General features: G+C 39.6%; 1 protein-coding gene across 2 annotated transcripts; it reads left to right on the plus strand.

Moving 5' to 3' along the window:
* Nucleotides 1–844: 844 nt before the first annotated feature.
* On the plus strand, nucleotides 845–25,780 carry pla2r1 (phospholipase A2 receptor 1). Of its 2 annotated transcripts, XM_069664560.1 has the most exons (30): nucleotides 845–1,128; nucleotides 2,616–2,996; nucleotides 3,078–3,251; nucleotides 3,748–3,912; nucleotides 4,189–4,302; nucleotides 5,525–5,674; nucleotides 5,963–6,157; nucleotides 6,269–6,432; nucleotides 7,558–7,668; nucleotides 10,113–10,225; nucleotides 10,353–10,522; nucleotides 10,621–10,829; nucleotides 11,307–11,452; nucleotides 12,543–12,627; nucleotides 12,719–12,854; nucleotides 12,933–12,968; nucleotides 13,493–13,653; nucleotides 14,694–14,758; nucleotides 15,863–15,957; nucleotides 16,046–16,182; nucleotides 16,844–16,961; nucleotides 17,120–17,259; nucleotides 18,037–18,178; nucleotides 18,891–19,126; nucleotides 21,858–22,032; nucleotides 22,159–22,293; nucleotides 22,973–23,095; nucleotides 23,177–23,353; nucleotides 24,486–24,521; nucleotides 24,790–25,780. In XM_069664560.1, exons 1-30 carry the CDS (start codon nucleotides 984–986, stop codon nucleotides 25,005–25,007), a joined length of 4,452 nt encoding a protein of 1,483 aa, XP_069520661.1. In that variant the 5' UTR covers nucleotides 845–983; the 3' UTR covers nucleotides 25,008–25,780. The 2 variants fall into 2 exon arrangements, with proteins under 2 accessions (XP_069520661.1, XP_069520672.1); XM_069664571.1 differs by lacking the exon at nucleotides 12,933–12,968.
* Nucleotides 25,781–26,001: the final 221 nt, after the last annotated feature.

Below are 26,001 nucleotides of genomic sequence, written 5' to 3' on the forward strand. Positions count from 1 at the left end.
GTTATCTACACCTTTAAAGTATCTAAACCTGACCCACATTGACTACAATATACTGTAACCTTGCTGTTATGCATATTTATCAGTGATAAAACTACATAATTGAAAATACTATGATAATAATACACTCTGAAATTAGACATTCTACACAAGGAATACTTTGACTTTTGACACCTTAAATCAATTTAGCTGGCATTGCTCTTTTACTTTTACTTAAGTAGTATTTTGCAATGTAGTCGTGTGTTTTCATTCTGTAGAGTATTTTATGTCAGTTCATCAAATATGTTTATAATGATATGACATATTATTTGTATAAAATATTCATTTTCAGTGGTGGAAATCAAGTTACTTTAATGAGCCAAATGTTTCTTTTTTTTGCTTCACCACATTTATTTCATTATTAAGTTACTTTGCAGATGATGTCTTAATATATTATAGAAAAAGATGTGTCCAACATTAAAAGTGGCGTTAACATTAATGTTACAAAAATATACTTAAATCAATATTATTCTGAAATTTGCTTTTAAAAGTGCTTTTATTTTGTTGCTAATACCCGGGCACTTTCCCTCAAGTAGGCTAATATTGCCACGAAGGTCTGAGGACTTCCTCCACCAATGTTTATTATTTAAGTAGCCTATCTCGTAGGCCCAGTGGCTGTCAGTTAAGTAAAATATTGTAATGGTAGTAAAGTATCTATATATCACTGTGTTTATTTACTTATTGAAGCCATTTTGTTCAGTCTAAATAAAGTTTCGTGGCTCGGTCCCAGTGAAAACAGTCCGCAGCGGTAGGAATGCAGCTTCCAGCCCGGAGAGCAGCAGCTGCTCCTCCGTCAGACGTGACGTCGCTGGTCCCCCGCTGAAAAACTTCACTCGGACAAAGTTTTCTATGAGGAGAGAAAACAGCGAGCCATAAAACACTCTCTGTGACCAGGAGCCTCGGTATGTGCGGATATTTGCACTTCGACATTGCATCCCGCCGTCGAAATGTTCATACAGTTGTTTCGTCTCATCGACTCCGTGGCTGTTGTGGCGACTGTTTGTGCAGTAGTGTTGTTGGCGAGAAGCTGCGTGTGTGTCACCGAGGAAGACGATGAAGTCCTGGAGAAAAAGCAGCTCGTGGAGTTTTACAGTAAGTTTTGTCTTAAGGCTGCTGCTGCTCGGCGGTCACTTTGTTTTAATGTTAATTACCTCCTGAAAAACAAATCTGAACTGCATATGTGAGCATGTTTTTGTCTTTGAACGCATAATTACATATGTGTGTTGAACAGTCTGCTGAGGGAAGAGCAGAGTTATACATTTACAGCTCATCATTGGCGTCCTTGCTTGCAAATGCATGTTGAATGAATCCCCAGTTCAATGTGGACCAACCTAGACTATCTTCAAGTCCCCTAGTGGCCTCTGGAGCACATATTGAGCTCCACTGCTGCAGCTTGGCTCACATTACCAACAGAAGTTTTTACTACCTGTTAAACAGGACAACTCAGAAGATAAAGGAAAGCCTTCCCCCTGTTTGCATGTTTATTTTTGCCCCCTAAATGAAAGTGTGGAATATGCAGACGCTATTCATCATGCAGCTCAGACATAATAGAAATCTAGTTCACGTTATATGTTTGCTGTAGATAACATTCACTGATTCTAGCTTCTTAATGTGAGGAAAAAATGCTGATTTTCTCTGTTCTGTATCAGATTGCGTGTTGAATTTTAAGTAAGACACTTAATTCATTGACTTGATTAATCTGCAACAAGTCTGATTATCTATTCATCAACGCAGACTAAAAAAGGCTTACATTCTCTGATTCCGGCAGTTTTTATCTATTCAATGTCATTGTGAATTAAATACTCTGTGCTGTTTCTTGGACAAAATGTACAATTTGAATCCACTTGGTGCTGAGAAATGGGGGAAAAACAACTTCTCTGATGTTTTGTATAATAAAATTAGTAATTGACAAAGAAAAAGATTATAAAAACATGAAAACAATGCACAGTTACATTCCTAATATTCAGGTGGCGTCCTTCTATTAACATCATCCTCATATTGTCCAGTTATGATCAGATTTAATCGCGGTGTTTCCCCTCATATATTCTGTCCAATGCTATTATTATTGCAAGTAATGTAAGTATACTACTAATGCGGTATAGTTGATTCTCGTATAAACACAGTGAGGAAGGATATCCGGTCACTGAAAATAAACCCCACACATATATACAGTTTAGGTTACATAGACTTCATCTCAGAAGTTCATCTCAGTCTGAAGTGCAACACCTTTTAAACAATCTTTCCAACTATTTCAACACAAGCAAAGTGAAAATTTAATTTAGATCTCTGATTTTCTAGAGCGAGATGAAGGGTGAGAGAATTCCTGCAGCTGTTGTCATCACTTTCATACATTCAGTATACATCCTCTGTTTTATTAGAGGCTCCAGTTACAGAAAGAGGAAGTTCCCCTCCGGCCTTTATCTCCATTGAATGCTGCTCTGTTGATGCAGCAATACTGACACAAGAAAAATCCATCCACCAGTCTCCTTTCTTTCACATAAAATTCTCACTTCCTTCCCCATGTCTCACAACATGTGATCTCATTCTCTTCCTTTTCTTTGTTTCACATCCCTTTCAAGAAAAGGGTCTCTTCATCCTGGAGAGCGAGCCGCAGAAGCGCTGCATCACAGCGGGCCGCTCTAACCTGGTGCTGGAGGACTGCGACCGGCCCACGCGCAGCATGCTGTGGAAGTGGGTCTCCCGGCATCGCCTCTTTAACTTGGGCACCAGCATGTGCCTCGGCCTCAACATCTCGGACACGACGCAGCCTCTCAGCATGTTCGAGTGTGACATGAGCCTCCCTGTGCTGTGGTGGCGCTGCAACGGAAACATGCTGTACGGGCCGTCTCAGTGGAAGGTGGCTGTGGCCGGACGTTTGGTGGTGGTTAAGAAAAACTCCTATCATGTGTTGAAAAGGTACAACACCCCTAAAGAGGGACCCTGCTCACAACCATATGAAGGTAAAATATCCTGCACTTCTTCCTAATTATAATACAACAGCTCTTTTGTGACATTTAGCACTTGATGTGTTTTATTTGCAGAAATCCACACTTTGTTGGGAAACGCACATGGCATGCCGTGCGCTTTGCCCTTTAAATACAACAACAAATGGTATTATGAGTGCACCACTGAGGGGCGTGAGGACCATCTTCCGTGGTGTGCTACGACCACTCGCTACGATGAGGCAGAAAGATGGGGCTTCTGTCCGGTGGAAGGTAAAGTGGACACGCAGACACACCGGAGCAAGAAATGGCTGAAGTATGATGACACCTCCTTTTACAACATCATAATGCACCCCTTCACAAAGCAAGGTCGAAAATTACCCTGACCTTAACTCCATCTACCCTGACATTATCTTTGACTTCTCCTGTAGCTGAATAATCTTGTAGAAGCAAAACCCTTCCAGAAAAAAAGAGGCTGTAATAGAAATACAGTTTATAAAGGGGTTCACTTATACTTACTTTTGCCATGTAGCATATACATATAAAATCTGTTAATGTCACTGTGATTTAATCAAAGAATACTCATACATTTTTTAAATATCCAGTAGGGATGCCAAACATACTGTGATCACAGTGTCTTTTGGCCTGGTTTGAATCCTCTCCCATTTCCTGTAGTTTCCAACGGCCTTGAAAACATGTTCATATTTTTTCTCATTCCACATATTTTTCAGTTTCCTGATGCCGTTTTACTTTCTGATCTTCTTGACAGATTTCAGTTGTGATCGTTTCTGGGAGTCGAACCAGGAGCTGCGGGCGTGTTACCAGTTCAACCTGTACACCATCCTAACCTGGAATCAGGCTCTGTCAACCTGCCAGGCTCAGGGGGGAAATCTGCTCAGCATCACCAGCCTGGCAGAGTACAGGTACATCAGAGGTAGGCATCTAGTAGAAGACACACACAGGGACTATAAAGCTTCTGAACAAACCATGCAATATGTAATGTACAGGCACTACATTCACAAAGAGTACACTGGGACTACACTAGAACAAATGTCAACCTGCACTTATTTTATTACCCTCTGTGGTCCTGATTAGTTTTCATTCCCACAGTGATGTGCAACACCCATGAAAAGTTTACCAATATCCTATTTTCCGCTGAAATCAGTTAAAATTTTAAATTCAGTATTCTTGTGTTTTAATGTTGTGGCAGATCGACTGGCAGGTGTTGGAGCGATGGTGTGGATCGGACTGAACCATCTGAAAGATGGGCGGGGGTGGCAGTGGTCTGATGGAGCACCTCTGTCATTGGTCAATTTCACCACAGGTACTGATTATTTGTGAGAGGGCAGTGTCTGTTTTTTCACATAGTTTTACAGTTTTACATATATTTAGTGTGTAATACTTTTTAAAATCATTTATAATATATGTGTTTGTAAAAAAGGCATTTTCAAAGAGATAGGAGTATCTTAACAACATCTTGACGACCCAACTTTCCTTTAATGTTGAGGGAGGGAAACCACTGGGCTTTTGGCACACTCGCCCCGAGCCAAGGATTTAGTTTAAAATGCCTTTATTGAATCAGGGCATCTCTCATAAAAAACATCAATATCAAAGAAATAAACCCTCATCGGGTCTTCCTCAGGGTGTGGCTAGGAAGAGTCATGAAACTGAATGTAAGGTGAGGTTCACGAAACGAAGTGGCCTGGAGGCTGGACTACACCAGCATATGAGTAAATACATCTTGAATAGTCAGAATAGTCACTCCCTCTACTGTTCACTTTTTAGCCTTCAAGAGCCGCTGCCATTCATCTGGAGTTTAACACCTTGCTACAGTGAGCAACGGCTGTCCCTCTTTATTTTTATTTTTTTGGTTTACTATTAATTGAATATATGAACAAGCATATGTATTTGTTAAGAAAAACATGTTGTTTGTTATAGTTTTAACATTTAAAAATTGTACAAATGAATTCCCACAAGTTCCCTGATGCAAAGAAACATTTTCTCCAACAAAGGCTGCAACAATCAACATTTTTATCAGATCCAACATGGCAGTGATTTGCATCATTAAACCTAAGAAATCGAGTATTTCTCTTTCCCTTATGTTCAATTATGTATTTTTTTAATTCTATTGCATAGATTTGTACAAAATTGACAAAAGAGTCCGTTCTTGAAAGATACGTTTTCTTTAATGCAAGTTTCATAAAGGAACAATAAAGGGACATGATCACAAAACTATAGAAAAATACATATTTTCATTACAAATATAACAAGAAAAAATAAATGTATATTAATTTTGTAGACTTGATGATTTATAGTATTTCTACATTTTGTGGAAATGGAATGGTAAGCACATCAATACGTTTTACATACTGAAGTTAAATTACGTCATATAACAAATTAGTTGATTTTTAACAATTCTCATTAATAAATAATACCATTTTATTTCGGGGTCATGGGAGCATAAACAATGAGGAATTAAAGCCAATGTCAACAAATCACAAGTATAAAAAAACATGTGACTGAAGATCTCCCATCACTCCCCACAGCTCTGCCTGCCAGCCCGCTTCAGGACAACAAACAGTGTGGAGTTTACAACTCGGCCTACGAGGGTCACTGGCAGAGTCTCTCCTGTGAGTCTGCTCTGCCTTACATCTGCAAGAAGACACCCAACGACACCCGCAGAGCTGAACCACTGGGTGAGAGCATGTGCACACAAGACACAAACACACCCATTACACCTACAGTCTGCTGCCCGGCATGTCCAGAGGTGTCAGAGATTGTGCTGTGGATAAATTATGAGTCAGTGCAAAAGAAGCTATTTAAGCTCTTGTAGCTCTTGGCCTCCACAGCTGCTCTGCACCTGGGGAGTGAATTTTTGACCTTCCTCTTTATTTCTCTGTCTGCGGCTAGACAAAAACAATGTCTGCTGTGAATCTGTGTTTAGAAATCTGTTAATCCTGTCCTGTATCTACGTCCTCTCACAGAGAGCTGGCAGTACATCCATACAGAGTGTGCTGACGGCTGGTGGCCTCATAATGGTTTCTGCTACCGGCTGCTAACAGAATCAGAAGCAGGAAGCTGGGAGGAGTCTGCCCGGGCCTGTGGCTCTCAGGGGGCAAACCTCACCAGCATGCACTCCCTGTCTGAGGTGGAAATGCTGCTCAGCCTCCTTGCTAACTGTAAGGAGCATCATGCGATAGCTATACATGAAAATCTGTTTGTTTAAGACACCAAGGGGATACTACATGAATATTATGGTGTGTCTGTGTGTGCGGCTTCATGTTTCACAGATTCAGGGGAGAGTACAGAGGTGTGGATCGGTCTTTGGAAACAGGCTTCATCTCCAACAGTAGAGTGGTCTGATGGTTCACCAGTAACACTGACTCTCTGGCACCAGTATCACCCTCCTCACAACGTGTCGGATGCAACACTCTGTGCCAAAGCAGATAAAAAAGTAAGAAACACTGTGTCATTGCATCCTCTATAACTCTCTCTAAGATCATACATCAGAGGGAATCATATTGAATTAATCCCTTTTTAGAGCTGCAACTCACAAGTGTTTAATGTATTGATTAATTGGGAATAATTTCTTGATTAATTGTTTGTTGGACTGTATATGCACATCACACTTTTCTAGAGCAGTGGCAAGTGAGGCCCTCGATGGGGCCCTAGATATTTATGTTTACATTTATATCATTCATAAGTAACGCATTGACAAAAATGTATCTCTATTCTGCTCATAGTTTCCATCCATCCACCCATCCATCATCTATAATGCTTATCCTGTTTAGGGTTTACAGCCAATCCCAGCTGTCATTGGGCAAGAGGCGGGGTACACCCTGGACTGATTGCCAATCAATCACAGGGCTGACAGACAGACAAGCTTTCACGCTCACACTCACACCTAGGGGGAAATTTCAGAGTCTTCAATGAACCTGACGAGCATGTTTTTCTGACTGTGGGTTGAAGCCTGAGTACCCAGAGGGAGCCCACACATGCATGTACATGTAAACATGTCAAGTCCACAAAGAAAACTGCTTTGGTCTGAACCGGGGTTCGAACTAAGAACCTTCAACAGAGCTAACCACTGCACCACCGTGCAGCCCATTTTCATACATGAAAAAGCAAAAATTCTACCAGATGGGGGACCATTGGACAAAGTCTTCTGAATCAAATAGGGGTCTGTGGTCTACTTAGTGTCAGTGTAGGGAGCTGGACATCAAAAGTTTGAGAATTGTTCTAAAGCCCAAAGTGATGTCTTCAAATTGCTCCAGTTAAGGCCTCTAGACTGAAATGTTTGCATGTTTGTATGACATGGCCATAATAAATAGATGGAATTGATATTGGCCACCTTTTCTTAAAGATCTGTAGAGTGCTACCTTTTACCCTTTTGGTATTCAACGGTTGATGCCTTCAAATATCTAATTTATGACAAGAAAAGCACAATATCTATTTGCTGATTCATATTTTCTGTCAATGAATCCATTAATATTTGTGCCTGCTCTAATAAGTTTATGACTTTTGTATACATTTATACTGTGCTGCCCTTGTGAGAGTAAAATGTTAACCTCTTTCACAGGAAGGAAACTGGCTGTTAGCTTCATGTGACGAGCATCTGCCTGCTGTGTGTAGAAAAGAGAGCCAGAATCCAGTTCTTCCCCCTGGAGCCTGGGACGAGGGTTGTCCTGAGGTAGGAACAGTAACACACAAACATCCAGGTCAACATGTACTCACTGGCTGAAATGTTTCGGCGCAAGACAAGGAAATACTGTTTTGCAGAGAAACTCAAGCTTGGCCCTTTTAATGGTCGGGGATCCAAAACATCACATTACCCACTTAATCATTTAACCTTTTAATTGACCTCTGAAAATAGTCAAAACTCTGGTTTGAAAAGCAGAGGCAGCATATACAAGCAGAAGAGGTTTGGTTTCGGGTTGTTCTATAATGATTTACCTTTAAGGAATACATTTTTATTTTCATGTATTCATTTTTAAGTCAGTTGTGTCTTAAAAAGCATAAAGCAGTACAATAAATATCTTCATAGTTTAGGCTTCAAAGGCTTCATAGTTCCCCACAGAACCAAAGAATTAGCAGAAAAACTGATTTATTGCCTTGTTAAAATGACCTTTTACTTCTGTGATCCCTTCTGCTTAAGAAAAACTATTTTTTTCCATTTCAAACCGAGGTTGACTGGACTTTATTTGTAACGTTGTCAGACAGATTATGTGCTGTGCAGAGTTACAATAGCTCCATACAGACCAGGACATGCACCAGGCGGAGACTCACGCCGGCTACAGTTCAACTTGTGAGCGAGTTGTCCCTTCAGAAGCACAATGAGCTGATTCACTCCACTGCTGACGTATTGTCTGGTATTCATGTTGCTCCTTGACTCTGTTTACTAGAATATCAGACTCCTGAGTCATCGGGCAACTTCATACCCAGGATCATGAGGCCAAAAAATTGCCCTGAAGGCACATTATCAGTGGACATGGCTCAGCCAGTCCTTGGTGATCCCTGCCACAGTTTTAGCAAACACAGCTATATTTTCCACCTTTGTCTGTTCATTGTCTGTGTTTTGCAATCAGGTAACGCTGATGAAGATGGAAAAATCTTACCTTACTTTCATGTCTCTGTCTGTTTAAAAGAAAGCTTTGTATTGGGGCTTGTGTTAGTGGAGGCCTCTTGACCCAAGTATAGGGAGGGGGGGTGGTATATGGGAAACATGGGGTGAAGGAAGGGGAGGAAAATTGATACCACTTGTCAAAACAACCCCACAACTTAATCTAACACACAGAGTTGCATACACATGGAGGCATGCATTTAACTGCAATCATATGAACACATAGAATAACCTTCAAGATAGATTAGGACTAGTTCATTTGGGACGTTTTCAATTTTAAATGTGATACATGAGTTTTGGTACTAATGCAAAAAAGGAAACTTTTAAATAACCTCATTTTGAGAAATACAAACATGTATTTCTTGTGTTGCCATGGTTATCTATTTTGGTTTTGAGTGAAATATCTCAAAAGCTATTGGATAGATTACCATGACATTTGCTACAGATGGGGTCACTACAACATATAACTCATGACTATCTCTTGCCAGCATCAAGAGCAAATTTGAATTTTGTTTATGAATAAATACCTGCAAAACTAATTTAATTTCCACCAGCCTCAGCAGTACATTGTCTTTAAAGCTACATAGCAATTGTAGCTGCCTAGAGGCTGAACTTGGATCTTTGGGTAAAAACTAGCTTATCACTTTTAGCATGTTAGAATTGTCACTGTTAGCACGTTAGCATGCTGATTTTGACACTCAAAAAAAATCTAAAATAAAACAAAACAAAACACATTTCATTCTCTCAGATGAAATAACCTTTAATTTATGTAATGTTTAATTTTCAGTTGTGAAAACCTGGCTCTACAGACACATTTTTATAGCAAAAAACTGAAGCATAACCCTCAGAAAGATGGTCAGACACTTCAACTGATGATTTTTAAAATGTATTAAAATCCCAAAACTAACGTAAGAGCTTATGCTTCTTTAGGTGGTGCTAAAACATAAAACATTGAACTCCTTGACCGTTCTCTCTCTACCGTTTCACCTCACTCACGTTATATTTAACGATCGGCAGGAAGATTTTTTTTTCGTACTTTCAAAATAAAAGCTTCCGTTATCAAAACAGGAAATAAAGTGACATAAGCTTAAGACAATGAAAAGGGGGGGAAAATGCACCACAAATAACAGTTCTATGAGGCAATCACATTTTTATGGCTAAAATTTGACTGGGTCCCTGACAATGTTTGATATCTAGTCCTACTCCATATGTTTTTTGGATCATTAAAATGTTTTTACATTATATATTAGTTTGTATTTTTTCTTTAATTCTAATTTCTATCTCTGTCTCACAAACTCAGCCTCTACATCTCTTTGTTAAGTGTTACTAGTTTAACTCTACTTTGCATGACTGTTTCGTCAGTCCATAACAGTCTTACAATAAGTTTTGATATATTAAATCCTAAGTGAAGGTACTATGTTTCTGATGTTTTTTTTCTTGCGCAATGCAGTAAGAAGTTGCAGTAAAAGAAAGACAGAGTTTGATTATTGGGTGTTTTGTTGTTGACGTTGCAGGGCTGGAAACGACACGGACACTCCTGCTACACAGTGACAAGCCATGAACAGAGCTTTGATGATGCACTGATGGGATATTACTGCCAGGCTCCTCTCCTTACTGTGGAGAACAGGTGGTTTATTGAGCAAATGAATATTGTTATTTTAAAAAACACTTTGATTTTGTGTGTGTGTTAAATGTTTGTGACAACAGTTCTGCCTCTCTCCTTACCTCTCGTCTCTTCGTCCTCGTGCTGGCAGGTTTGAGCAGGCGTTCGTCAACAGTTTGCTGAGTGCAAGCGGGGCAGACAGCAGCAAGCATTACTGGATCGGCATGGCGGACGTGACAAAAAGGGGAGAGTACAGCTGGATTCCTCACAACGGCTCCTCTCTGCCTCTCACCTTCACTAACTGGAACAAACACCAACCAGGTATTAAGTTATTGAGACATAGTTGTTCGCTAATTATTAATTTATTCAGTGGATTTCCTGCCTTCATCCTCCATTTCATCATCGTCTCCTTTCCTTAGTCAGCGTTGAAGGCTGTGTTGCTATGTCAGGCGGCCCTGCTTTGGGTCACTGGGAGGTGAAAGACTGCAAGTCCCATAAGGCTTTGTCAGTGTGTAAGCAGAACATCAACAGTTACCATGGTGTCACGCTGCCAGAGCACCACATTGATGCCTTCGCCCCCTGTCCTCCAGGGTGGGAATCACACTCTGGGATGTTCTACTGTTTTAAGGTACGATTGTAATCTTTCTGTGGTCCTCTCCTTGCCTCTGTATTAGTTTTCCTTCATCCTTTACCTACCTTCTTTATTCTGGCTGCATCAGATTTGAGGGAAAGTTTCATAAGTCAAATATCAGCAAATTGGTCATAAGTAGAATCTCAATAAAAGTGAGTTTTTCAGGGTCACAGGGGCTGTAGCCTATCCCAGCATGCATTGAGTGACAGGCAGGGTTCATTCTGGGCAGGGCATCAGTCTACCTTATAGCAAACAGACACACAAATGCATTTACCACCTATAGACAGGGCTCAGACCGGTGATGTTAGGTGACAGAACTAACCACAAAGCTGCTCTGATGCCATTTACAAAACACAGTTTCAAAAATGTTTGATTTAAGAATGAGAATTGATATTTTGACAGATTGGAATATTATGTCCATTGCCATTGTTGCCCGTTAAACCTCTTGGCTGACACTAAGTGTGGCTCTTCTAGGTTTTCCACGATGAGAAAGTCCTGATGAAGCGTACCTGGGTGGAAGCAGACTTCTTCTGCCAGGCCCTGGGGGCTAAGCTGGCCAGTTTCCACCACTATGAGGAGCAGGTGTTTGTTAAGCAGCTCCTCAGTACCATGTTTGAAGGGTTGGTACTGCCCTCTGGGCCTTGGCAGGAATGTTATGGGAACTGATAAATGCGTCAATTGAGGTGTTATGTTTTGAGATTTTGTGTGCTTAGAGGAGCGCATGCACAATTTAATGATTGGCTTTGGAAGATAAAATGTGGTTCAGGATTGTTTTATAACCTGTCTAGAGATGATGACTTTCCCACAGGGAAACGCCCTACAGTAAGAAAATAACAGCTAAAAAAATAGGTTTATAGGTTTATTTTAGGTCAGAGGTTCTCTGACAGCAATCAAGACACAAGCACAGCCAGCAGGTTCTTGTTTGAGTCTAGTCATAAAATTAAAATGCTAAATGTAAAAGTAACCAATAAAAGCCAAAAGCAGGGTAATTTGATTTATTTGCCTTGTTTTATTAAAAACAAATCTAGCAGCAGTATTTTGTATTAGTTGGAGCCTGTGTCGTGATTTCTGGTTTAAAAGTGTTAAAAAATATATCTTCAGATGACAATCGGACTAAAAAAACTATTCAGAATTATTTTTATATTGACATCATTAGCAATGGTGCCAAGAAGTTGCTGAGACAATGACTAGAGTCCTTTTTTAAAATGTAATTAATCTAACCAGGCAGGACAAATCAGAGGGGTTGTTTGGCTTCATTGGGGAAATAAACTGTGTACAAATAAAATACTTCACGTTGACTTATGTGACCACAGGGAAGCATATACAAAGCTAGCAAGAGCTTCTGGGGTCCTAGAATTGAACCCTGGGGCAATCCACATATTTTTCTGCTTCAATATAAAGAAGTAATTACAATGAAAATATCCTCCTGAACTTCAAATAAAATGTTTAGACAATTCAAACTAAAACATAACATACAATTACCTATAAATTCATTAGATTTTACTGACATTGCCCCTCACAAAGATACAAATGTAATCTTACATCACTTGCTTTTTTCTGGTCTACAACAAAAGTAAATACATGGTATAAACTTTGTATTAGCTTCCATACAACCTGAAAGTTTTTTCCAAAGCAAAGAACATTGAATATAAGAAGGTTAAAAGGCTCAGATGAACGAGTGTTAAAGTGTATTTTTTGTTTTATTTTTAGGACAGAGGGCCGCTGGTTCTGGGTGGGTTTAAATAAGAGAGACCCTGAAAGCCCTGGAGCCTGGGAGTGGTCGGATGGTTATCCTGTAAGTGCATAAAGATGTAAAGATGATTACAGAGTAATACTCAAAGGATGTATCCATTATGTTATCATCTCATGTGTGGGCTTTGGTGCAGGTGGTGACGTCCTTCATAGAGGATAAGAACGAGGAGGATGACAGGAGGAACTGCGCTGTGTACAGTGACCTCACCAACGCTCTCATGCCGCAGCCTTGTGACACTAAACATGAGTGGATCTGCAAGCTGGCCAGAGGTAAACACACTCATACCACCACTTTTCACACAGACGTCAGTACCACATTACTTACCAAACTCTACATTTATGTTGCAGGTAAAGAGCTGATAAAACCCTATTGGTATACTGAGCGTGAGTATGATTTTACTTCCTTGTTTCTATTATACACAAGCTTTATAGACAATGATACAATATATATTTTTAATATGGCCTGGCAGTGTAAAACTAAACCACAAAAAGGTGGGTTTTTAAAGGCTAAAATAGAGATGAACTAAAAGCTTAACTTAAGTTTGTCTTTTAACCATCAAGCTGCATTTATCATGGCAGAAAATGCTGACTGTTGAATCCACATACAACCCCAAAGTGAAATCCAAACTTACCACATTCAATATAATCCTTTTAATATAACTAACTTTATTATTCATATTTAGCTGATATCATTTTTCATATATTATGTTATTCTACTACGGCTACATTTGTCCACACATATTGAGTAAGGGCTGCAGTGATGTACCTGACTTTCCTACTGTATGTTAGTTAAAAATGGCTTCAATCCATCTGTTTTTATTCATCATAGCATCATAAATATATTTTAAAGTACTCTACTAAAGTACTTTAAGTTGCTCTAAAATATGTGTAAAACATGTCCCCTACAGAGAGCGAGCCCTGGGTGTTTTACCGCGGCGCTGAGTACCTGCTAGCGAAGCAGCCCTTTGACTGGGAAGCTGTCTCTCTGGCCTGTCAGATGATGGGAGCTTACCTGCTGTCCGTTCACTCCAGAGAGGAGCTGCACTTCATCAAGGAGCGCCTGCGCAGGGTCTGTTTCTGCTACTTCTTACACTATTATTATAATTACAACATTTTAGTATTGCCAGGCTGCCATATACACAGATTTTTTTTATAGAAGGCATCTATTTTACATTAAGGTGTCTGATTATTTTGTGGCATTTTATCTACTACTGACCAATTGTTGTCCAATTTTTACATGTTGTCAGACTATTCAAAAACACCCCCCTAAATGCATTTGATAGAATTTAAATGTAGTAATTTTATAAAGTAAGAAAAATTCTACAAGATAATTAAATAATAAAAAAACTAATCTGACTAAAAAATTAGTTTATTTTAAAACACAGAAATAAGTCTAGCTCCAAATTAAATCTGCGATCAGTTTGCTTCACTAGTATAATCTCTTTTGAGGAACAACTGTTGCAATTAAATTTTCCCACATCTTTACTTTTCCTAGAGAGAACATGTATGTGATAATTACTTTTCCCTTTGCAAATACTCCCACCATCTAATTGCAGGGACCAAAACAGTGCCAGGAGATTTTTCCATAAACACCTTTTGTTTGTTCTCAGTGAGCAGGGTCACAGTTCCACACAGGAGTAAACAGCCGAAGCAACACGCTTAATCACAGAGTCCCTGCTTCACTGAATGGCCCACTAAGCTCATTCTTGTTTTAAAAAAAACAAGCCAATGCATGAACAAGTGTGAATTCAGCTAACACACTCGTTCCTCATACAAACTCAAGTGTTTACACACACACACCAACAAGCTGAAATGTACCTCATATATGGACACTTTCATGCCCGAGTGCACCCACACACAGGGAGCAAGAAAGGGCTCTTTTTGGGCAGCGGCCTTTTTGGGCGACACTAAAGAAGTCTCTTGTGTAGTTGAGGCTTGTGAGAGGATAAAGGGAACAAAACAAGGCGATAAAAGAGGCTAAGCACGGGCCAAAGAGAGCGCCTGAATGGATGCTCATGTCAGAGAGGCTCTGAAAAGCTCAGTGAGGACTGGATTTGCAAAGGAGGGTAAAAGTAAAGTGAGTTCTTTTTTATCTCTGTGTCTCCTCAGTTGTCCCTGGGCCCGACTGACTGGTGGATCGGCCTGTCCATCGGGCAGCCTGGAGAGGAGGTCAGGTGTGTGATTTAGGAACATTTCCTGCTGCTGCCACTGACAGCATTTAATGCTTTGTGAAGTATCTTGTAAAACATTTACAAATAAATCAACTCTTGAACACTGCTTTAATATACATTGGAAATGTTGCAGGCAGCTCTTGTACACCCATGCATGGTTTGCAGGTACTGTGTTTTGATTATTGAAACATAAATGAGCAAGAGGAAATTATGTAATGTTGTAATCATTAATCCATTTTGCTGATCCCCAGTTCTCCAAGGAAAAGCAACATAAACCTGTAATAAATGTAATAATATATAGAGCCCAGCTACAAAGGAAAACGATCCTGAATTAAAGAAGTTTTTGCAACCAGCGTCTGCAAACAAAAACATTTAAACAACCCAACTTATTGACTTGCTTTTCAACTTAACTAACCAAACAAATAGAACACCTATGTTTCACTTAAAGTATTTATATGTATAATATATTTAAAGATAAATTGCCCCTCATTTCAGAGTAGATTACTGCATGTGTCAGATTTGCAGATTACAAGTTACTAGTTCAAACAACAAACAAAAGGTGTTACACAGGTGCAGGCTGCTGACATCAAAAACCACACAGTAACAGGAACATTTTTGTCACATACAATGAGAAATGTATTGCAAAAAAAAAGCAAACAGACTGCTGTTTACATATATGATTATTAGAGCTTAACAAGCCTGCAGTAAGTGTGTCCCCCTCTGCATGTAATTATGCAGAATTTCAATTATTGCATAAAAAAATGCCAGAAATTCAAAATATTGTTTAAAATAAATGCAAAATGCACCAGTGGAAACAAACGTGGAGAATTAATCAGAAGCATGTAAATCAAACGTCCTCTAAAAACGACTCTCCTCTGAGAGAGGAGACACTGCAGCAGACAAAATCATCAGTGAACAAGTTAGCAGACCTTAACATTCCTCAAATAGTTTCATGATATAATCATACCTAGATTCGTGTTTCCGTCATGATTTCCACATCACTTTTGCAATTATGAGGCTTGACCGGTGCTCTTCTGATTCCCTCATCTTATTGTGTCCCCTTTTTTGTGTCGATAAACTAAAATGTTTTAGTGTTTTTGTTTGCAGGTGGAGGGACAACACAGATATCGACTTTCAGAATTGGGCGGAGGGAAGTGAACCCAGGAAAAACGGGTTGTGTGTCACCATGTCCTCTTCAACAGGTAAAACACATGTTAAATTCAGAGACAAACACTGGTACATGTATACTTGCACGTGCCAGAATGTGTAGAGGTTTTCCGTGTGTTGCAGGGAAGTGGTCGACAAATAAATGCAGCGATCTCCACGGCTATGTGTGCAAGAGGAAAACTGTGTCTGTGGTGGAGACTCCCAAGGAGCCGCACTACATCGGAGGATGTCCGGAGAAGTGGCTGTACTTTGGACACAAGGTTCAGACTCACTCTTGGACATACATACACACACACTCTCTGATATTTGGCAGTGTATCAAAAGCTGTAAATGAATATGGATGGATTACCCATGACTTTCTGTTGCCTACAATTCGCCACCTTCGTATCAGTTTGTGTTATAAAGTGTTATAAATTGTCATCCAGCTATTTTGCTGTAATGTTGCAAACTGCAAAAAAGTTAACCCCGTTCACTCCAGTAAATCGGTTTAAAAAAAAATGCTCACATCTCTAGATTCCCAGCTGCCTCTGGGGTTGAAGCAGGATGTTTGTGTTTTCATTCACTCTTCATGAGCGAGTCATGTTGACATCTTCAGAATGACCCCCTGCTGATGATGCTCAAGCTGAGTCAACCTCAGTTAAGAGCAAAACCAGCTGATCCTCTCTTAAATCAACTCATCATATACATAGTAGTGTTAGATCTTTAAATGTATTTTTCTTTGCATTATTCATAATAATAAATGTATTGCCTTAACTAAAAAAGATGTTAAATGGAATCACTTTCTTTTAAGTTTATGAAATAAGACAAATTGAAACCCTCCTGAAACGAGAGTCCTGGTGGTGACAGGGGAATAATTATGTCCATTTACCATTTCAATATGTTTTGTGTGTGTGTGTATGTGTGTGTTATATTTGTTTGCAGTGTCTTCTGCTTCACCTTGTTGATAACCCAAAGGAGGGAAAGACTTGGAAAGATGCCCAGTCCATCTGCTCGTCATTTGAAGGCTCACTGGTTGCTATAGAAGACGAGATAGAACAAGGTAGAGGCAAAGTGAACTGTCCAACCAGCCATCATAAACAAACACCATCAGACAACACTTGTGCTCATCTCTAGCTCTCTTTGTCAGAAAGGAAACTGCTTTGTTTTTGTATTTATTTCCTATTCTCCTGTTGTAATGCCTTGTACCTGTTTCTGCAGCCTACATCACCATGCTGCTGCAGGGAAGCTCTGTGGGTGTGTGGATCGGCCTGGGGGATGAGGACACCGTAAGATGGACCAATGGGAAACCAGTCAGCTACACCAACTGGTCTCCAATTGAACCCAAGAGCTATATAAATGTAAGCTCAACTGTCAGCTACTAGTTTGTGTCTGGAGGAAGGATAATATAGCATGAATCACTTTTATTACAGTGTACTCGCAGCATTGACACATGGCTGGTTCCAGAGGTATTTTCAATACTATGGATCCCCATTGACTTTATTTTTAAAGTCTTCTTGTAAAGATGATCATGATTATGTTTCAATTTCGTTTCTAAGATGAGATATTTTTTGTGGTTTCGGTTAGGTAGAAGCCTTTTTAAATACCACAATACCCATGAGCTTCATCCCCAGGGGAGAATTCAGAGAGGTTAAAAAGAGCAGAGCTGTGTCTTTGCAGCTAGAAAGAAAACATGTCTCACAGTTCCTGGTTTCATCCAAATTCGCTCCATAACCTAAACTTAAAGTAGTTTTATCTTGTGAATGTTCCAACTTTTGAGCTTAACCTAAATCTTCAGGTCACTTTTAGAAGTACACACAACAAAAGTTTGATCTTGGTGATTTTTTTTCTTGACTGTTATATTTTTATGCACACAAGCGTGTACCTTGACATTTATTTAAAAAAACAGATAGTTATGTGTACACCAAGGCCTTGAAAGTGACAGTCACCTGATCTTGCCTTTGTGATAAACCCCCAAAACTGTCCGTTTCCAAAAATAACAAAGTTTGCAAACACAGTAAAAAGCATAATCCCAGTCCTGGTTGAGGTGGAGCATCAGTCTAAAGATGTGTGAACATGTTAAAAAATGTGTCTTTGCGTCTGTGTATGTATTGATATAAGCGTCATTCGCCCCCCAGGAGGAAGAGTGGCTCAGTGGATTTGCTGGTGAGCCATTGTGTATCGCTCTGTCCAACAACCACAACTTCCACCTGACAGGGAAGTGGTACGATGATCGGTGCAGCGAGAGTGGGTATGGATTTGTTTGTCAAAAACCTCAAGGTAAATTTTCCTCAGTATCTTTATCTTTCGTTTGTTCTCTGTTCTGTTTTTTAGGCTCTCTGTTTTCCTCTTTTGCTATCAAACCACTCTAGCTCTCTGATGCTGAATGGTCTCTTGTGTCTTTATGTATTTAGTCATAATAGATAAGAAATCTGCAGGTTGAAATGTATTTGACTTTAATTGATTAGCACAATGATACCGGTGATGGTGGCCTGTCTAATTACGATAGGTTCGCCAGGCCCCTTTTTTATGTGGCCTTGCATTGTGAGATTCAAAGAAGAATTGATTTACTTTTATTGTGACTTTACACGGGGCGGTTGACATTTTTGTAAATTAGCTTATTCACTTTATTACCTAGAGTAATATGAGAAGATTGACACCACTTTGATATCTGTCTGTAAAAATGTTTCCCCTTCTATTAATTACATCTTTCTAATTCTTGGCAAGAGAGTGTACAGGCCCAAAAATGTCAAACTATTTACGATACTACCTTTTATTGATGTGAATGACAAGTCAAGTCAAGTCTAATTTATTTATATAGCACATTTAAAACGATGTAAGCTAACCAAAGTGCTTTACAGAACACAGCTAATCAATCATCCATTTCTGTGTCAATCATTTACACCTTTAAGCCGTCATTCTGACCCAGCCTACCCGTGTCTTACCATCTTCCACTCTCCTTTCTTTTGCCCTTTTTTATCTCTTGTTGCAGATACATCCAAACCTCCCACCCACTCCTATCAGCTCCCTCTCCCTGACAATATTGAGTACAGGAGCCGCAGCTACAAGGTGGTGTCTGGCAACATGAGCTGGTACGACGCCATGCATATGTGCATAGAGAATGATTCTGACCTAGTGAGCGTTACAGATGCATACCACCAGGCTTTCCTTACTGTCCTTGTCAATAGATTGGCAGTCCCGCACTGGATTGGACTGTATAGTCAAGACGTATGTATCCTCTCATGCAATCCTGTGTACTTCTGCACTGTGTGTGTGTGTGTGTGTGTGTGTGTGTGTGTGTGTGTGTGTGTGTGTGTGTGTGTGTGTGTGTGTGTGTGTGTGTGTGTGTGTGTGTGTGTGTGTCTGAAGGATTTGTTTGAAATGTTGGATTAGGCTTATTCACTGTCTTACAAAGATGAGGATATTGATTCCACTATCATACCGGTATGTGCCTGCTAAAAATGAAGCTACAACCAGCAGGTGATTAGCTTAGCTTAGCATAAAGCCTTGGAACAGAAGAACAACTACCCTTAAAGATAAGTAATTAATGTGACTATATTACATCTTGTTTTGGTTTTTAATTCTTACAAAAAACAGTGTTTAAACAACAAATTGTGGTTTATGTGGGGTTAGGTGCTAAAGAAACTCTTGGCCCGGAGCAGTAGCTCTCTAGGTCTCTAAGGATGTTAAAGGGGACATATCTTTTGAATGGATATTCTCATATGTTACATGGGTTTCACATTTTTGGGTGTTTAATATTCAAAGTGAAAAAGTGAAAACTGCATAATTCCGTATTTTTCCAGAATTACATTTTTAATTAAAAAGGTCGCCTCTGAAATGGGCTGTTCAGAACAGCTGCAGGTTTCTACGTAGAACCTTGCTTTCGCTGAAATCGACCAATTGTCAATCACCATCATTCACCTCAGGCCGCCAGCTTACCATTCCGATACCTCCTGGGAACCCCTGCGTTGCTGCACTCAGGGTCCGATTTTGGCTCGAACTTTTAAGACCGAATAACTGATCCAGCAACTTTGGAGTGACAGTGCGGTACCAATCCAAATGTGGGTGAGGGGCTCTAAACGGTTGCTCTAAATACTGTCAGCCGGTCGTGGCTAAGGACTAATCTTTGAATGGCAAAACGTCTTTGTTTCAGGAGGAAGGAGAGGCTCCAAAAAATTAAAAATACCAATTATTATAATATATCCATATTCATAAATTCATATTCATAATTAAAATAACATTTTTCAAACGAAACAAACTTCATCTACTTGATTAAAAAACCCCATTAGAATAATAGAAAATTGATTGCATAGCTAAAATATGTCCCCTTTAAAAAGAAAATCATGTTAGTGCTAGCAGCTGAAGCAAACCAAGCTAGCTGTAGCATCACGATTTATGCTAAGCTAAGCTCGCCGTCTACTGGCTGTAGCTTGATTTAACAGACCTAAATGAGAGTGGAATTATTAATTTAACTCTGCAAGAAATTAAATAAGCATATTTCCCCACTCGCATGCATGCATGAATTGCATTTCAAAAATGTGTAGCTTTTAATGTGCTCTCTTCCTTTTTATTGTTGCATAGTACATGTGCATGTCAGCATGTCATCAGCATCCTCAAACTGTGTAGCAAATAAAGCAGTTTATTTTGATAGATAAGCTCTTAAAATAATGGAAGCATTTGATCAAGGTTCTCCTATGTTTGTCCTGAGTTGCTCTGCTGTACCATGATGCACCACCTGAAAAGGACTTACCTTTTTTGCCTTTTTGGACAGTGAAATCTTGAGAGGGACAGGAAATGGTAGAAAGAGGGAGGGATGGAATTTTGTTTAGCTTGTTTCACACAGATGCCCACTGGTGGCTGGTTACAGTTGTCTCACATGCCTCTAGGGTTTTTCCCCTGGCCTTTTGCCCTTTTTGCAGGTGCTTTTCCAGCAGACAGTCAGACATACTTGAATTAAAAAATGCTATGGCTCTGAGTCCCCGTGGAATGTCTTAGTCATGGAGGACACTGAGCACAGAAAGCGTGGGAGCTGATTATTTCTCTGCCACTCTTATTTTTTTTAATCTTGCCTGTTCAGGTTCTGTCCCATGAATCACTTACAGTAATTCTAGTCTCATGAGTCATCTTAGTTCTACAGTTGCTCAATACTAACAAGTAACTTTTTGTTTTATTTTAGTAACTATGATGACTGTTTTGAAGCATGTTGCTTTATTACTATGCCTCGGAGCACTAAAAGCGTGTCACTGCTGGTGAATCATTAGTTGAAATCCCCATAAGAAACAAGTGCTTGGTTAAGTCCTTAACCAAAGCTTTGGGGAAATTGTTTCTTAGTTAAGAGGATAAAACAAGTATTTTAATTTCAGATTTACATTTCATAATTCTTCCAAATGGCAAAAAAAACTAGCATACAGTGTATAATCAAAAAACAATCATTTTAAATGTGTTGAGAAGATTTCTTAATGATAGAATAAACTTAATTATGACACATACACAGTAAAAACAATCACATGATATATGTGTACAAAGGTCCACACATTGCAGAATATCCCTAACAATGGCAGTATATAGTAAACGTGTGTACAGTGTGCAATTTTACCCAGCACTAACCTTCAGGTATTTAAAAGTACCATCATTTCATATAATAAACTACTCTTAGCAAGTGCAAAAGATGCCGTAGAGAAAAGAACAATACTGTCAGAGGTTGGTTTAAATGGCAACACTAATTTTAAGTAATCATTCAACATTGCTTTGGATAACTTTGAATTTTCAGCCTTTCATATATGTTGAAAATTAATTACAATAGCAGAAGTTTCACCCTGAATTCCTGTTCATAAAACTGCTGTGCATGCAGAGATTAACATCCACGGCTGCTGTTGCTTGAGTATTAAGTGTTCCTCGAATTGTTCAACCACAAGTGTAACTTATTGACTTACACTTCAGTGATTGTGTTTCTTTACAGAGTGGCATCAACTATCAGTGGACAGATGGCAGTGACACCGTGTACACGCACTGGGACGCAGACGATGACGACTTTGTGACGGGAGAGTGTGTGTACATGGACGTGAGCGGAGGCTGGCGGAGAGCTGACTGTGACACTCCGCTGCCAGGAGCCCTGTGTCATATCCCCCCACCTAGTCAGTGCTACTTCAGTGAAACTCGAAAATCTGAGCGCTCGACACTGCATCTCTTCAGAGTTTAAGTTGTTCAAACTGTGTGACAACACATCGTTCTTTTTGCCTGTCTCTTTCTCTTCCTCACAGGCAGTAAACCATTTGTTTCATATGAGTTTGTGTGTCCCTCCACGTGGGTGAAATTTGTACATGGCTGTTACAACTTTGAGCCGGTGGTGCAGAAACTCACATTTGAAGAGGCAAGAGAGCACTGCAGGCAGAGAGGTGAGGAATTCATAAGGATATCTACTTCAGACTCAATATTTTTGAATATTCATTACATAAAAAAGAGAAATGGTTGCTTAATCACCATAATTTGCTGGATGGAAAAAATGCTCCCCCTACAGGCCAAATGGTGGAGCTGCTGTAAAAGGCAGAAGGTTTTATAACTGAATTGCTACTAGTGAATGTCACCTTTTAAAATTTGCTTTAGCCTGTATACTCTTTACCACTTGTGCTCTCAATCAACAGTGTCAAACAGTACTTGATACTATATTTTAACCCTTTATCTAGTTAGCTTAACTTAGCAATAAGGCTGCAAGTAGGGGGATCAGCTAGCCTGTCTGTGTCCAAAAGTACCAGCACCTCTAAAGCTAATTAATTAACACATTGTTAATATTTTTTATCTGTACCAGAACAAAAGAGGAACGTGTACTGTTTTAGGGGGCTGTGTAGCTGAGTCTTTGTATATACTTATTAGCGTCCTCCTTGTTGCCTGGAAAACTAATTAAGAAGGCATGACAGAGCCAGGCTAGCTGTTCTCTTCCTGTTTCCTGTTTGCTTCCTGTTTGTAAGCTAAACTAAGCTGCTGTTGTAGCTTCACATCTGACTCTCAGCAAGACATTAACATTTTCTGGTCCTTTTACGTGCACAGTTGTTGTGAGTTTGTTGTGCCTCTTTCCAGTCAACACCTCAGATGTCCTGACCATCGAGAGTGAGACGGAGAACCGTTTTGTTCTGGAGCAGCTCTGGTCGTCGGGGTACCTTCATCAGTCCGTGTGGTTGGGAATGTACTTCAACATTGACAGTAAGAATCTGTTTCTTTTTGTACCCATCACATGATCACAAACTCCTGCAGTCCTATTTTATTCAATATCTCTGCTTTTAGCTGATTCTATGTCCTGGGTGGATGGTTCACCTATGGACTACACCAACTGGCCCAACAAGGCGCCAGACTCCAAACTGCTGACAGCAGATGCCTGTGTCACTACCAGGGTGGTTGATGGTTTGTGGCACCTCTCAAAGTGCACCGAGCGGCTCGGCTTTGTCTGCAAAACCATCTCAGGTAATTTGATTAGGGGACCTTGCATGAATATCAGGTCACCTGTAGTGCACCATACTAGAACACTTGTCAACCTTCTCTGGCTGCGTATCCCCCAAATGTATATACCTGTTACCTTGATAACGAGGCCACAGGGTTAAAATTGAAGAGACAATCTATCAACAAAGAATTAGCCAGTTTTCTGCTGATAAAAAAGTCAAGTATAAACAAAATCAGGTTAGAGCTACAAAAGCAAAGGCCCAAAAGGCCTTTTGCGACGGGGTCTTCCTTAGCACTATTTGTACTTAATACCCACAAATAGTTATCGCCAGACTTTGCGGTTTCCCTCCATCTCTACTGAGCATCTCAGCATTTTTCAGCTTGCTGTTCTGGATTTATGAACCAAAAACAGGCTTTCCATCACTGTTTTCAGCAAAATAAAGCTCTGATAGGCCCGCTACTTACACAGCTCTGACAGTAGACACAGTTAGCAACTAGCTGGTGAATAAAGTGGAGCATTTATCAGCTTAAGAGCATCATCACACAGTCAATTGAAAGATCTGAGTGAAAACAGGATTTAAGTCGCCAGCTGTTCAGAATTACAACCCCATAAAATTGATTCATTGGTAATGACAACTTAAAAGGTTGTGAAATGTTCACAACTTCATTCTGCTACCAAAACTGGACTCAAAATCAGATATTGTTGTTATAAGTCTCAATTTTCAGCGATCAGACATGATCCAAAACAGGCCTGTGAGATACTGAAACAATGCCTCTACATGTGTCACTGTTTGCAGAAAAATGAGGTATTCATTAAGGATATAAAAGTGCTTCCATCTGTAATCTATCTGGTTGTTACTGTTTTGAGGTTAAGACATGTTCCCATGGCCTGAAAACAAAGTCTGTGCTTCCCACAGAAAAGTCAGCTCTGTAGTCAGATGTGTGTGAGTTTCAAACAGACACAAGGTGGACAAAACAGCGGTGTTTCATACTGATACTTTTAATAATAATTGTGGCTGCTCCATTTTAAACACTCATCATGAAATAATACTTCTCAAAGGGTTATTTCTATATTTTCTTTTTTCCACAACCATGGTTTGGATGACCAAGATAATACATGATGTAATACTGAACTTCACTGTGTGTCTGTTTGCAGATGCAGCTGCTGAGGTGGAAGTGGAACCGCTAAATGGTAAAGAGCACTTTTGTTTAAAATTATTTACCCCAAGACAATTGCGTCCCTGTGTGTAGGTACTATTAGTACATTTACATTCACACATTCACATTGTTGCAGCTTTTCTTGGCTAGAAGCTCATTGAGCATACAGTTTATGATCTAACGTGCTGAGAGTGATAACTTGTTGACAGAATCGCTGATAAAATCTGATGCGTGTTACAACTATATATCTGTATTGGACAAAAACATAGCTACACAAAAGCTATCATGTTTGTGCATTTCAGGTCTCCATCATGGTATCATTCCGGCTGCGGTGCTGGTGGCCGTACTTATCTTTGCCCTGCTGGCAGGAGCGATGTGGTTTATGTACAAGAGGAGCAGTTCACGGTTTCGGGGTCTCCCGACTCTCGGGAATGCTTATTACAGACAAACCAGCTCGCAGGCCACAGAGTCTGATGGAAATGTGCTGATCACAGACCTGGAGCCTCACTCAGGAGAATAGCACTGAATGTCTCTGTTGTTTTAAAGGACTGTCACCATTTCCCCGTCAGGTACGAACGCTACACGACACTGTAAAGCTGTGACGCTGACTCCTCAGGACAGTAGTGAGATGATGAAGGCAACATTTCTGTCTTTAATACGAGAATGTGTTTGAAGGACCCCCACCGTTTTAAGTCATTCAAATCTGTTTAACGCACGTGTTTCTAGTGTTGACATTGAGAAGCTTGCGTTTAAATTTTCTGTGCTAACAAAGTTCTCGTAAATTTCAATGTGAAAGAAGGATTGAAAGTCAGTTTTAAACTTGAAACTAAAAGGTAAAGGACACTTTTTTTTGTCACAAATTCCAGAATGTGGATTTAATAAATGATACTTGGTAAACTGTTACTATGAAACTATCTGTATACATATAAAAAGTTTCACTCTATAAGGTACAAACAGGTTAAGAAAAGTCTGTGTCTACTTGTGAGGGTCAAAAGTAATAAAATAGAAACTACGGTGTGATGTAATTTTGTACATATGGTTCAGAATTCAGGAGCAGTTGGCGCTGCACATACGGTACGGCCATTTTGTCAGTATTACTTTTCTATTTGTATTGTATTTTTTAAGTATACATAGTTGTAAATGGATACAAGAAGTTTTTTGTATGTTCATAACTAACAGACAATGTCTAAGGCAATAACTGAGGATTGTTTCTCTGCTGTTTGAAAGCAATTTGTTAGATGTATTTTGCACAATTTTCCTTGTGTTTTAATAAATAAAAGTTATGCCTAACCATTCCGGTTTCATCACTGTGGCTTTTATATGAGAAGAGAAGTTCCCTTTTTCAATACATCAATGAGTTTCCTGTTTTTGGTCTAATGGATCAGCAGAATTCCTCCACTGTATGACCGTAATTTCCTCCTTGAACATCCTCATTACAAAAAAGTGATGAAATGTAATCATATCCAAACATGCACTGTGCATACCCTCTGTTGGTTTAGGTGTTTGCAGTTTTC

Source organism: Semicossyphus pulcher, unplaced genomic scaffold (assembly GCF_022749685.1).
Source record: "Semicossyphus pulcher isolate SPU_LCO1_2020_fin unplaced genomic scaffold, fSemPul1.0.p SCAF_1, whole genome shotgun sequence".
Lineage (NCBI taxonomy): Eukaryota > Metazoa > Chordata > Actinopteri > Labriformes > Labridae > Semicossyphus > Semicossyphus pulcher.

What these genes read in the sequence shown, in the direction of transcription:
- pla2r1 (XM_069664560.1), top strand. Translation starts at nt 984, where the DNA reads ATGTTCATACAGTTGTTTCGTCTCATCGACTCCGTGGCTGTTGTGGCG. An exon ending in GGCTGTACTTTGGACACAAG is followed by an intron (nt 16,183 to 16,843) that starts GTTCAGACTCAC and finishes ATTTGTTTGCAG; the next exon opens with TGTCTTCTGCTTCACCTTGT. An exon ending in TTGGACTGTATAGTCAAGAC is followed by an intron (nt 19,127 to 21,857) that starts GTATGTATCCTC and finishes GTTTCTTTACAG; the next exon opens with AGTGGCATCAACTATCAGTG.